Source organism: Pituophis catenifer, unplaced genomic scaffold (assembly GCF_029215685.1).
Source record: "Pituophis catenifer annectens isolate HBS135680 unplaced genomic scaffold, rPitCat1.0.hap2 SCAF_3, whole genome shotgun sequence".
Classification (NCBI taxonomy): Eukaryota; Metazoa; Chordata; class Lepidosauria; order Squamata; family Colubridae; genus Pituophis; species Pituophis catenifer.
Window position 1 is genome coordinate 15,308,448 of NW_027256883.1, and position 13,293 is coordinate 15,321,740.

At 40.2% G+C, this 13,293-nt stretch overlaps 1 protein-coding gene across 3 annotated transcripts in view; it reads left to right on the plus strand.

Annotated features, from left to right (window-relative positions):
* Nucleotides 1–13,293, plus strand: part of MTSS1 (MTSS I-BAR domain containing 1) — a 157,087-nt gene that overhangs the window by 120,995 nt on the left and 22,799 nt on the right. For all 3 annotated transcript variants that reach the window (XM_070940337.1, XM_070940335.1, XM_070940336.1), the window contains exons 7-8: nucleotides 8,091–8,248; nucleotides 10,718–10,825. In XM_070940337.1, the coding sequence (XP_070796438.1) occupies nucleotides 8,091–8,248; nucleotides 10,718–10,825 (266 nt within the window). The remainder of the gene's footprint in view (nucleotides 1–8,090; nucleotides 8,249–10,717; nucleotides 10,826–13,293) is intronic.

Genomic DNA, 13,293 nt, shown 5'->3' on the forward strand with positions numbered 1-13,293 from the left:
CATCACGACTTCTAAACCACAAGTAAATGATGGTTTTCGGCAAAAATGTCGTAAGCTGCAGTCATGTGACCGAAGGATGCTGCAGATGGTTGTAAAATCAGATCAGACATGTGATAACCCACTTTACAAGCAACATGATTTACAAATGTAATTGGTAGGCTCCATTATAATTGTAAATCAAGGACTGTAAATTCTCTTGTGTTTTTTCTTTCTTTCTAGATCTCTTAAAATATAGTTATGGCAAGTTTGTAATCATCTTCAGAAACTATTCCAATTGTCCAAGAATACAAAACACGTAGGATAATTTTTAAAAAAAATCCTACACAATACAGAGTGAAGTGTATGGTCAACTTCTGTTTTGTTAGCTTGGTGCCGATGAATTGCTAATATATGAGGTTGAACAAAAATTGCTTTTGAGTAGAAATGGCAATATTGAGCCCAGAAAGCAAATGATATCCACACTAACAGGCATAGCTAATGTTTTATAATTGTGTTGGGATGCGATTGTTATATGGTATATTATTTTAATCTTGGTTTCCTTTTGTGTGTCATTGTCTCTTTTATTTATTTGGGAAAAAAATAATGGTTGCTTATTATATACAAGAACACTAGACGGCCAACAAACATGCATAAATCATAAAAAGGAAAAGTTAAAACTCTTAAACCCAAAATCAGGGCGAGACTGTTCCATTTCATAGAGCTACAGAAAAACTTTGCTTCTTGGATCCTGCCAGAGGATCAGATTTAATAGAAGGGACCTGGAACAACCTATGTAATCTAATGGGATGGATAGATTTCTTTAGGGAGTGGTGTTTGCACAGGTAAGCTGGCTATAAATGTGATATTGAATTGCAGCTGGATAAAAATGGGGAGCCCATGCAGGTCACAGCAGGGATAAAACCAGGCAAACTACTGAAGCATGCTGAATAATAGTATTTATAATCCAATTTACCTAGAGGATAGAGGTTTGAGAAAGCTGTTTGAAGGCTCTTTTCAACAGGAGCCACTTAATTTGAAGATTTAATACACACCTTCGTTTTCCTTCTTTGTTGCCTTTCCAGTCTCCCCTTCTATTTCTCCTCTTAATTGTAATTTTTTGAACCAGGAACTCTTTGTGCCAAAATGGTTAAAATGTTCCATTTGTGACCCATTCGTTTGCGAGTCCATTTCATGGAATCATTTTCAAATTCTAGCTTAGGACATCGGGTCCCTTGGACTTTGCTTTGCTGGTATTTTATGGCTCGCTTTGGCCAAAGGATTGGAAATGGAGAGATTTTGGGGAGGGGGGGTCAGCTAGAATGGGTGAAGAAAAAAGGATCTTCTGAGTCATGATTTGAAGGATCAGAAGACAAACTTTCTGAGGTCTCTTTTTTTTAAATGGTTCCTGTTCCAATTCGTCAAGATGAATCAGGTTAAGTTGACACATAAAAGAGCCGAAAAAACCAACAACCGCCCCATGACTAATAACTCGGAAAAGACTTATACAAAAGGTTTTGTTGGAAAAATGGAGCTGTGATCAGTGTGTTTCTCTTCAGGCTTAGAATGATGATTTAAACCCTTGGAGTGCTGGTTTTGACTTCTTTTATTTTCCTTTTTTTTTGTGTGTGTCAATTTTTGCATCCTGCTATTTCCCATCATGCTCATCTTCTTGACAGCAGAGGCACTGGGTAAGTTTCACCCTGCACTCTCCCTGGTGGCTGGTTGGGGTCACTCTGGCGGGGGTCAAATTACGGTACGAGTGCAGTGATGGCAACCATTTTGGGCTCCGCAGGTCAGAAGTTTTGGAAAATGTCTTAATATTTGACCCTGCTGGCATGTCACACCCACCTACCCTCTGAACAAATAAGAAACAATTCTCTATTCCAGGGGTGTCAAACTCAAGGCCCACGGGTCAGATTCGGCCCGCGAGGTGCTTAGATCTGGCCCGTGGGACCGATCTGGAAACAGGCAAAGGACTGGCCTGCGGTGCCTCTGCCAGCAAAAATGAAGCTTGGGAGGGCCGCGCGTGGTGCCCCTCCCCCCCCGAGCTCCATTTTCACTGGCAGAGGGTGGCAGGAGGCTGGCGCAGCTGAAAACGGAGCTCAGGAGCCTGTTTTTGCTGTCAGGCCACAGATACCCCCGACATGAGTGACATCAAGCTGGCCACGCCCACCCCAGTCCTCCGAGGTCAAGCACAACCCTCAATGAAATCGAGTTTGACACCCCTGCTCTATTCCCTCCCCAATCCTGGCCAGACTGAACAGCGATCCTTCTTGGCAGTGCCAAAGCTTGTCCAGAAGTGGAGCCACTACTGCCATTCCAGATCTCCTGCACACCGCTTACCTTCAGACCTTGGTTCTCTTTCTCTTTGACAGGTCTCTGTGGCATACCTGAGGTTCCACAAGCCTTTCATCCTTAAAAAAGTAACTTCAAGAGAATGCTTTTCTGCAGCCTCTAAAAACTGAATGAAAGCTTGCCTGGTTCTTACAGAGTTTTTGGAGGCTCCATAGGCCAAAGGAGAGCACATCCCTCTCACGCAACTTACCGGCAGGTCTGGAGGTTGCGCAAGAGCATACTTCATTCTCAAGCAACCTCCACGAGTCCGTAGCCTCCCCCCCAAAAAAAATCACACTAAAACGGGATGTGCTTTTGAGAATAGTTGTCAGGTGAATGTCGGGGGTTATCATCCAAAAACATCATGGTGTGTCACCTTGGACACACGTGTCATGGGTTTGCCATCACTGTTCTAGTATCTACTTGTTTTCTAGGCCTTTTTAAAATTAAAGCTAATGTTGGATTTGCAGTCTTAAGAGCAAGGAGATGCTGAGGTCTACTTCTTCTTTATCCAGAAGTGCATTTTGTAGTGCATGAAAATATTTATTCTGTCATTAGATGTTAAAGAAAGGACAGGACAGGACAGGACAGGACAGGACAGGACAGGACAGGACAGGACAGAATAGAACAGAATTCTTTATTGGCCAAGAATGATTGGACACACAAGCAATTTGTCTCCGGTGCAGAAGCTCTCAGTGTACATACAAACAACAAAGTCATAGATCATAGATCATAAATCATAGTTACAATCATTAATCATAAGATACATAATCATACGATTATTCAAGTTTCTAGGCTAAACCTCTACTTGTGACTAGCAATAGATACACATTTTTTGCTACTAAGATTGCAACCCGTTTTGGTAACCAAAATGATCATATAATAGATTGAAGCAGCAGACTTTTAGTTTGTGTAGTTAGGATTGTGTCAGACAACCAGGAGCAGTGGGAGAAGTTTCTGAAGATCTTTAAAGCAGTCTGTTTAAAAAAAAGAGACACCTTTTAATGTCTGTAGAACCTAAAACCATTTGTTTTTCTAATCCCTTGATCTTAAAAAAATTCTTTTCTATCTTAAATCACTTGCACGTTATACCTTGATTATTAAAAGAACTCTTATTAGAAATTGGTAGAAATAATTCATCTCAATTACAATGATGATAACAAAGATGATGATAATGAGGCTGAAATGAGCTATACTTTGGGGTGAAAAAGTATAATATATTGTTATATATTGGTATCACATCTTTATTATTTTGATAAATAACTCAATGCGGAGAACATACCTAATAATTCCTTCCTCCTCCTATTTTCCTCACAATAACAACCCACAATAACAAGTGAATTGGGCTGAGATACAATGACTAGCCTAAGGTCTGGCTTTCGTGGCTAAGGCAGGACTTGAACTCACGGTCTCTTGTTCCTAGCCTGGCACCGTAACCACTAGACCAAACATTTATCCAGAATTGATAGGAGAGTAACTTCAAAATTCTTGCACCTATTTCACCAAAAGTGAAGAAGCTTCGTTCTCTAAAAATAAGGTGGGACTAGAACTCAAAATCTCCCGGTGACTGGCCCAGAGTCACCCAGCCAGCTTTCATGCTTAAGGTAGGATTAGAACTCATAGTCTCATGGTTTCTAGGCCAGTGTCCTAGAAATATGTTAATGTTGTGAATTTTAAAATGCTTCTATCAAGGCAGCTAGATGGAGTGGGGGGTTTTTTGTGGATGAAATATTTAAGGAATTCTTTTCCCATTCCATAATCGGTTATTTTTATAGACCACAGAAAGCTCTTACTGAATCGGTTTGGGATTTTCCCTCCTGCTACTTCTGGGCAGCTTTGATGCTTCTCCAATCTTGAAACTTAAACATTAATTCAGGGAATAATCTCATAAACCTGAGAGGAGCAAAACGTGCTATATTATATTGATTTTATTACAAAACAAGCAACTTTTGCTTAAAATTTATCTTAACAACTGTGATTAAAAAAAAAGAAAGTTGGGCAACAGAAATTCCTATCTCGGTTGTGGTTGTAAGTCGAGGATTACATGGAATGTGTTTGTGAGCATATGGGCCCCACAGACAGTTCATCCATTTCTTCTATAAAATGCATATCAAATTAGATTATGGTTCAGGCATTCTTATCTACTGTCCCTGAATTCGTCTGACATCTCTCTCCTCTTCCTTCTGTTGGCATTCTGAATGGCTTCTGTCAGAGGTCATGGAGAAGTAATGGATAGGTAATGAGTGATTTGGTATACGTGCTGGTGAAACGAAGTAAGTGATATAGATATACGCTGTGTCCTAACCTTAACCTATGCAAGGAGATCCATGAAATGCAAATGATACGCTGCATATTGGAAAAAAAAGGAGAACTTAGTTGTGAAAGTTGATAAAGAGAACTTCAAGCCAACCGCTTAGATCAGGGGTGTCAAACTCGAGGCCCGGGGGCCGGATTCGGCCCACGGGGTGCTTAGATCTGGCCCGCCCTGGAAACAGCAAAGGACCATTCCTCAGTGTGTTTGCCAGCGAAAACGGAGCTCGTGAGGACTGCATGTGGCCCTCCGGAGCTCCGCTTTCGCTGGCAGAGAGTTGTAGGAGGCCATCCCAGCCAAAAATGGAGCTCGGGAGCCCGTTTTTGCTGACAGAGCACTCAGGCCACCACAGGTGACCCCCCTCCCCCGCGACATGAGTAATGTCATGCTGGCCGCACACCCCATGCCCATTCTGCCCCCCCCCCGCTCCCGAGGTCAGACACAACCCTGATGCGGCCCTCAATGAAATTGAGTTTGAAACTCCTGGCTTAGATAGATGGAGAGCTAGGACTTTTTGCTTCCAAAAACTATTGCAAATCGCCGTCCATCTTTAGCTAGTTGACAATATTCATATTAAATAAGATTCTGAAGGGAATGTCTCCTTAAATTCCTTCCTGGTAGTAGAAAACTGATTGAACCACAATCAATTTGAAACTCCTGTACATCTAAGCTCCTAGTTACATTCATATGGCATCTTTCAGTACTTAACAGGAGATTTAAGGCTTTAGTTTTGATTTAGTATTTTTAGGTACATATGCCGACATGCACAGTTGCACTTGAATAGTCAGATAACTCCAGTCCAAGCTCACTTTTTAGTTGTTCTTTTATTTGAAATTCAGTTAACAATTGATATATCTTTGGTGGGTCTTAAAAATTGCAAGTAACCTTCAATAGAGATTGAATAAATCTGCAGGAAATGGCGTTCCCATCATCAATGATACTCTGAACAATTGTGGTTCCAACTTTTGTTCTGAAGGTTAGTGGTAGCTGAGTGACTTAGAGCCCCATGACCTAGGAAAACCATTCCTTGACAGGGAACTGAGACATGATTGGTGATTGATTCCGCCTATCAAAAGGCCTCTTATTTGAAGGTGAAACCAAGTTGGTTCTTGGTTGGTGGCTTCCATGGTAGAAATTGAGGCTTTAACAATTGCTACTTGTCCCTTCAGCTTCTTGTATTATGCTTCTTGATAAAGTTGTAAGAGTTGTGATGGTTTAAGATACAAAAACCATTAATACTTGGGAGAGCTGGAACGGAGAAAAGATTGTTAGGATAAAGGAAGTGAAATTACACACGAAGATTCAGAGATTGCATTCCTATAACACACAGTATTTATGGAATAAGCTCATTTTCAACATTTGCACAATGTGCTGAAACTTAACCAAATTTCTTGAGTGAGTTACATATTAAACCTCTAAAAGTCATAACTAAAGTTAACACCAATCAAGTTTAGCTTGTTGTGCAAATATAATTACTGAGTGTTTACTTGACCTGGTTAAACATGTATAAATATAGACACTGGGTATATGGGCTTCAGAATAATAATCCTTGTAAATCCTTCACTTCTTGCAACTGTATTTTGTTATCTATATTATTCTACAGCTGAAACCTCATGGAACATGTAAAATGTGCTTTTAAATCCAAGACTCAACCTCACACTAAGCCTTCTGAACCATCTCACAATTTCAGTTTGTCTTCTTAATGCAGTGTGCTTCATGTCCCACGACATCTTTGGTTGAATTAATGCAGGGGTCGGCAACCTTAAACACTCAAAGAGCCACAAAGGCCCTAACCGGAAGCCCCCCGTTCAATTCTGGAGCCAACCGGAAGTCTGGTTCCCCCCACCATAGTGTGTTCTCCTAGCGCTGCATCCTTTTTCCTCTACCTATCCTAACTGAAAGCCCTATCAATTGTGGAGCTGACTGGTGACAGGGAGCCATAGCAGAGGGATGAAAGAGCCACATGTGGCTCCAGAGCTGCAGGTTGCTGACCCCTGAATTAATGCCTCTGCCTTCCAAGAGTATTGTTTAGCTAGGATTTAGATACAGTATTTCCAACTACAATCTGGAAATTAAATATAAATTTCATAAGATGTGATTAGCATATTAGAAGAATATCATATGTTCTTATAATACTATTTTATAATATTGCTGTAAGGTTATTTTTTGTAGGAGGTAAACACAGTTCATACATTAGAGATACAAATATTTGCAATGTTTAACCTGAATTAGTTTACCTGTTTATTGAAATCTGTTTTTCTTAGTAAGATTCTTTTCCTTCTTTCTCTTTTGTCAAAAATCTGCAGTTACACATAAATATGTGGATAAACACACACCCCTAACACACACCAACCTTTACTGTGTTATTCAAATGTTGTTTATGTGGGAGATATTTAAATTGGGGATGGGTGCTCTGGTTTTTTTTTTTAAGAGTAATGTCTGGACTCTCTTATCTCTGGAAGGACCATAAGTCCTTCAATAAGAGTTCTTACATAACCTTCATATAGGTCAGTCTGCAAATGTCCTACTTTAAAAGAAATTGTTCTTCCATCAATCTCTGCATTTGTCCCTAAGTTTCTGGATAAGATTCAGGTTTAAGCTCTAGGCAGAGGTGGGCGTCACATACTGTAACAACCGGTTCGATCAGCACCGGAAATGTAAGCCCGTGCGTGTGCCATCTGCGTAAGCATGCGGCATCACAAAACAGGGCAATTCACTCCTGAACGCCGTCCACGCATGCATGCGACATCAAAAAAACAGGGCAATTCGCTCGCGCTCCTTCCGCCCATGCATGTGGCGTCAAAAACACAGCAATATAGGATGGGATTGCGGCCGGGCAGGTGGGCCGCATCTACTGATTCGCTCGAACTGGCAGCAACCCACTATTGGTTCTAGGGTAGTGTTTCTCAAAAACTTAGTAAATTTAAGATGTTGGACTTCAACTCCCAGAATTCCCCAGCCAGCAAAAGTCCACAAACCTTAAAATTTGCCTGAAAGGCAATTTTTAAATCTTTTTTTCCCCTTAAATCTATGTACCATCCTTGAAATAAAAATACAAGAATGCTTTGTGTATACAGTTGCATTATAGAATCCTGCTTTAAGTTAAAGATGAAATACATTGCTGTTGATTTAGACAAAGTTATGTTGGTTGACTTTGATGGGATCGCCCAACCATTTGATACAGGCGTGGATTCTACTTGCCTTTACTACCGGTTCACAACGGGGCTGCGCGCTCTTCTGAGCCTGCGCAGAAGTGTTCTGATGATGTCGGGGTTGGGCGGAGCCTCCCGCCAGTTTTACTACCGGTTCTATAGAACCGGTGCGAACCGGGGGCAACCCACCACTGATTTGATATGTACACACACATTGCTATGGTTGTGAGTTTGGCTGCCTGGAAAAAAATAATCACGGCCTTTCTTGAAAATTGGGCTTGAAACAGCTTTTGTTTTTCCTCTGTTGTGAACAGGGAGAGGTGACATCCAGCCTCAACTGGACAGTGCACTGCAGGATGTGAACGATAAATATCTTCTTCTTGAAGAAACGGAGAAACAGGCTGTTAGAAAAGCACTGATTGAAGAACGTGGCCGGTTTTGTTCATTTATTTCCATGCTGCGTCCTGTAATTGTGAGTTCCATTCCCAACACTTTTATTGTTCCCCTGTCTTTGAAAGAGAGTGAAGTGTTTCTACAGTAGCATATTGTATTTCTGATTCCCGTGTATGTTTAAATATCCATAATAATCCATAATCTTCCCTCACGTACGCACTTATGCGCAAAAGCACTGTGACAAGATGAGATGGACAGTACGCATAAAACAATATGCAACATAAGGTAAAGGTTCCCCTTGCACATATGTGCTAGTTGTTCCCAACTCTAGGGGGCAGTGCTCATCTCCATTACAAAGCCGAAAAGACAGTGCTGTCTGAAGACATCTCCGTGGTCATGTGACCGGCATGACTAAACGCCAAAGGCGCACGGAACGCTGTTACCGTCCCATCAGAGGTGGTCCCTATTTTTCTACTTGCATTTTTTATGTGCTTTCGAACTGCTAGGTTGGCAGAAACTGGGACAAGTAATGGGAGCTCACTCCGTTACATGGCACTAGGGATTCGAACCGCTGAACTGCCAACCTTTTGATCGACAAGTTCAGCGACTTAGCCACTGAGCCACCGTGTCCCTAATATGGGACATAATGAATGTAAATGTTGCTTTAGACATAAACACCAACAGCTAAAATGGAAGACTTGCATGGACTCTTTCAATAAATAAAATATTTGAAAGGGTTTTGTGGTCCATATTCTGAAGAATCGCTATTGTTGTAGAACCTCTCTTATGCACACCATGAAAGGGGGTTGTCTGAAGAATATTATGGGCCATTTCAGGGATCTTCTGAAGAATTACGTGGCTGGATTTTTTGTGATCAAGATGCAATGAATATGATTTGCAAGATGGGAAGCGTCACAATGTTCCAAAAATGCCTTATTCTTTTTTTGACGGTTGATGTACAGTAATATTAGATTATTTCAGAATATGGTCTTCTTGAATTCAGTGGAACTTCAATAGAATATATATAGATCTGCACAATGAAAAATGAGATAAAAAATTGAGGTGCGTGAGATTCTTGCACAGTGCAGAAGGAGGGTGATAATGGCCTACCTTTACAGATTGATTTAAGGACATGCAGTGAAGGTTTAACATATAAAAGACTTTTCTATTCATCCATTTCAGTTTTATTTTATTTACCTGGTCCTTGCAATTCCCTGCCCACCCTTAGATTTATTTATTCAATATTTTCTATGAAATCTTTCATTCTAAATGTTCTCAGGCAAGGTAACAAATATATGAAAAGTATTAAAGTAGCTAGTTAAGAATTGCAAATAATCAAGAGACTTTGAAAGCTGGGAAATTTTTAAATTAGTTGCTTGCCACTGATAACTGCAAATTGGGTGACAGTCAACACTTCTGGGATCGAATTCTCGTAATCCGTTTTCATTTCTCTTTCATCTACCCCCTCTTCCAGACTAAGAAGTAATTTCTGTTGGAAACGACAGAGACCTTGTGTGTAGGGTGTCTTGGGAAATTAGGGATAGGAAAATAGAATTGCTATTGAGCATGGCGGAAATGAGAGAATTGCTACTTAGTTCTTCTCTTTGCTTAGCTAGCTCCTCTGTGAATGAATCCATTCTGTCAAAGACTCTTTGTAAACTGGATCTCAATAGTGGATTTGTATCTTGCAGAAGGAAGAGATGTAACTACCGTGTTTCCGCGAAAATAAGACCCTGTCTTATATTTTTTTTTAACCCTGAAATAAGCGCTTGGCCTTATTGCCATGCACTCAAAAGCTCGATTGGGCTTATTATCAGAGGATGACTTATTTTGGGGGAAACAGGGTAGACTGTGTGCTATTGGACTACTCCGTGACTATGCAAGCATCTGTCGATCACCTTCCCATTCAGAACTTCCAGATTGCTTTATGATCTATCTGTATACGTTACTATATGTAAATAAAAAGAGGGGCGCAATGGCTCAGCAGTTAAAGATGCTGAGCTTGAGACCTGGAAAGCTGACAGCCCGGGTTCGAGACCCGAGTGCCGTGCGATGGAGTTCCCATCCTTGCCCCAGTTCCTGCCAACCTAGCAGTTCGAAAGCATGCAAATGCGAGTAGATAATTAGGTACCCACTTCAGTGGGAAGTATAGTCAAGCTGGCTACATGATCACGGAAGTGTCTTTGGACAATGCTGGCTTCTTCGGCTAGGAAATGGAGATGAGCACCGCCTTCTAGAATCAGACAGGGGAAACCTTTACCTTTATATGTAAATGAAGTTATCTCTTGCATCCTTCCGCCTTCCCCAAATCATGAATTTGGGAAATGTCCCTCCCCAAATTCATACTTAGAGGTAGATAAGGAGGTTTTGCAACTCCTGTTAGCTTGTTTTAATGAGTGTCGTGAGAATAAAGTACTGAAGAAATATAGATCTGCCATACTGTATTTCCACGTTGTGCTAAGATTGTCCTCTGAATACCCAGAACTGAATGTACAATAAAACTGAGTACTCATGAGCTATAACAGATTCTCTGTTAAAAATCTTCCAGGAAGAAGAAATATCAATGCTGGGAGAAATAACTCATCTACAGACCATATCAGAAGATTTGAAAAGCCTCACCATGGACCCACACAAGCTGCCATCATCAAGTGAACAGGTATACTCGTTTATTGGGACGCCTGACTCAAAAATAGTAAGGCAGTCCTCGACTTACAACCATTCGTTTAGTGACCTTGAAAAGTTACAATGGTATTGAAAAAAAAGTGACATTACCAGTTTCCAAAGTTACAACTCTTGCCGCGTTCCCCATGGTCACATGATCAAAATTCAGACACTTGGCAACTGGCATGTATTTATGACCGTTGCACTGTCCCAGGGTCATGTGATCACCTTTTGCGACCTCCTGACAAGCAAACCGGGAAGTCAGATTCTCTTAACTCCTGTGTTATTAACTTACATCTGCAGTAATTCACTTAACTGTGGCAAACAAAGTTGTAAGATATTGTAAGTTAACAATTGTTCTTGCTTAGTAACGGGAATTTTGGGCTCAATTGCTGTTGTAAATCAAGGATAACCTGTAGCTTCTTTTCATTAATCTGGGGGATTAGGCAGAAACAAAAATCTCAGTCGGTGTCTCCTCAGAGATAATTACAATGTTTGATTTTTGTAAGAAGAACTGGAGTATTGGAGCAGGTTTTTTTTAATGCAGTACATCGGTTTTGAAGTAGAGTTGTCTTATAGAATTCATATAACATGCAAGAGAGCCAGTTTGATGCAATGGTTAAGGGTGGATTTGATTTAAATCGAATTGATTTAAATCACAATTTAAATCATGATTTAAATCACTAGTAAAAAGACTTGATTTAAATCAACTCGATTTAAATCATAATTTTTAAAGAACAACTGTCATCTCTGCTACGCCTTTGACCCACTGTTGACTCACCGATAGTCCCAGTGTTGCAGAATATACAGCCTCATGCTACATAACTAAGCTCCATTTCATGCTGAATAAACTAAATTATTTATGTATCTTAAATAGAAAACTATCTTACGATAGATTTTTACCCCAAAAGTTTTTTATTAAAATAAATTCAATAAAAAAAAAATCCGATTTAAATAAAAAAAATCTGATTTTTTTTGATTTTTTTAAAAAAAATAATTGATTTTTATCCACCCTGATGGTTAAGGAATCAGGCTAGAAACTGAGAGAAGGTGAGTTCTAGTCCCACCTTCGGCACAAAGCCAAGTGGGTGATTTTGGGCCACTCACACAACTCTCAGCCAGAGGTGGATTTCAGCTGGTTCGACCAGTTCGGGAGAACCAGTCGTGGAAATTTTGAGTGGTTCGGAGAACCGGTAGTAAAAATTCTGACTGGCCCCGCCCCCATCTATTCTCTGCCTCCCAAGTCCCAGTGATCGGGAGGAAATGGGTATTTTGCAGTAACCTTCCCCTGGAGTGGGGTGGGAATGGAGATTTTACAGTATCCTTCCCCTGCCATGCCCACCAAACCATGCCACGCCCACCAAGAACCAGTAGTAAAAAATTTTGAAACCCACCACTGCTCTCAGCTCTAGGAAGGAGGCAAAAGCAAACCACCAAAATCTTGCCAAGAAAACTGCAGGGATTAGTTTAGGCAATTATCACAAGTCAAAACTAACTCACAAAATCATAAAAAATTGCAAATAAGACATTTCATTTCAGCCCCATAGTCCATTGTTTTCATTGAAACATGTGAACATATAACTTGGATGTTGTTCTGGCATATAACAAATTTGCCTTGTTCTTTTATTTCATCTAAACATAGGGTGTATTTATCGAAGACTTTAAAATATATTTTGAGGGATGCACAGTAGAATGTTGCAGTGCATAATCTATAGGACAGTTATGGCATATTTTATTCTGTTCACTCAATTATCAATGTTCTGTGATATGCTTAGTACTTTATTGTCTCTGTTTGCTTGACAAATCAAGCAAATCAAGAATGTTTGCTTGATTTGCATCCCTGAAAATCTGACCCTAATTTATTTTATAATTAAGCAGTTCTTGAAATAACCCAAGACACAGTGATAGTTTCCTTTGGTTTATAGGTATTTATTTATTTATTTATTTATTTATTTATTTATTTATTTATTTATTTATTTAATTTGTATGCCGCCCTATCTCCAAGGTCTCAGGGCAATATTACATTGCTATCAGAGGAGCTGATAATTATTATTAGTAAAGAACAGTGTTTTTCAACTTTGGCAGCTTGAAGATAAGTGGACTTTAACTTCACTTCAACTGAAGTGTTAATACCACTTCATAATGCCTTGGTAAGGCCACACCTGGAATACTGCATCCAGTTTTGGTCGCCACAATGTAAAATAGATGTGGAGACTCTAGAAAGAGTGCAGAGAAGAGCAACAAAGATGATTAGGGGATTGGAGGCTAAAACGTATGAAGAACAGTTGCAAGAACTGGGTATGTCTAGTTTAATGAAAAGAAGGACTAGAGGTGACATGATAGCAGTGTTCCAATATTTCAGGGGCTGCCACAAAGAAGAGAGAGTCAAGCTATTCTCCAAAGCACCTGAAAGCAGGACAAGAAGCAACAGGTGGAAACTAATCAAGGAGAGAAGCAGCCTAG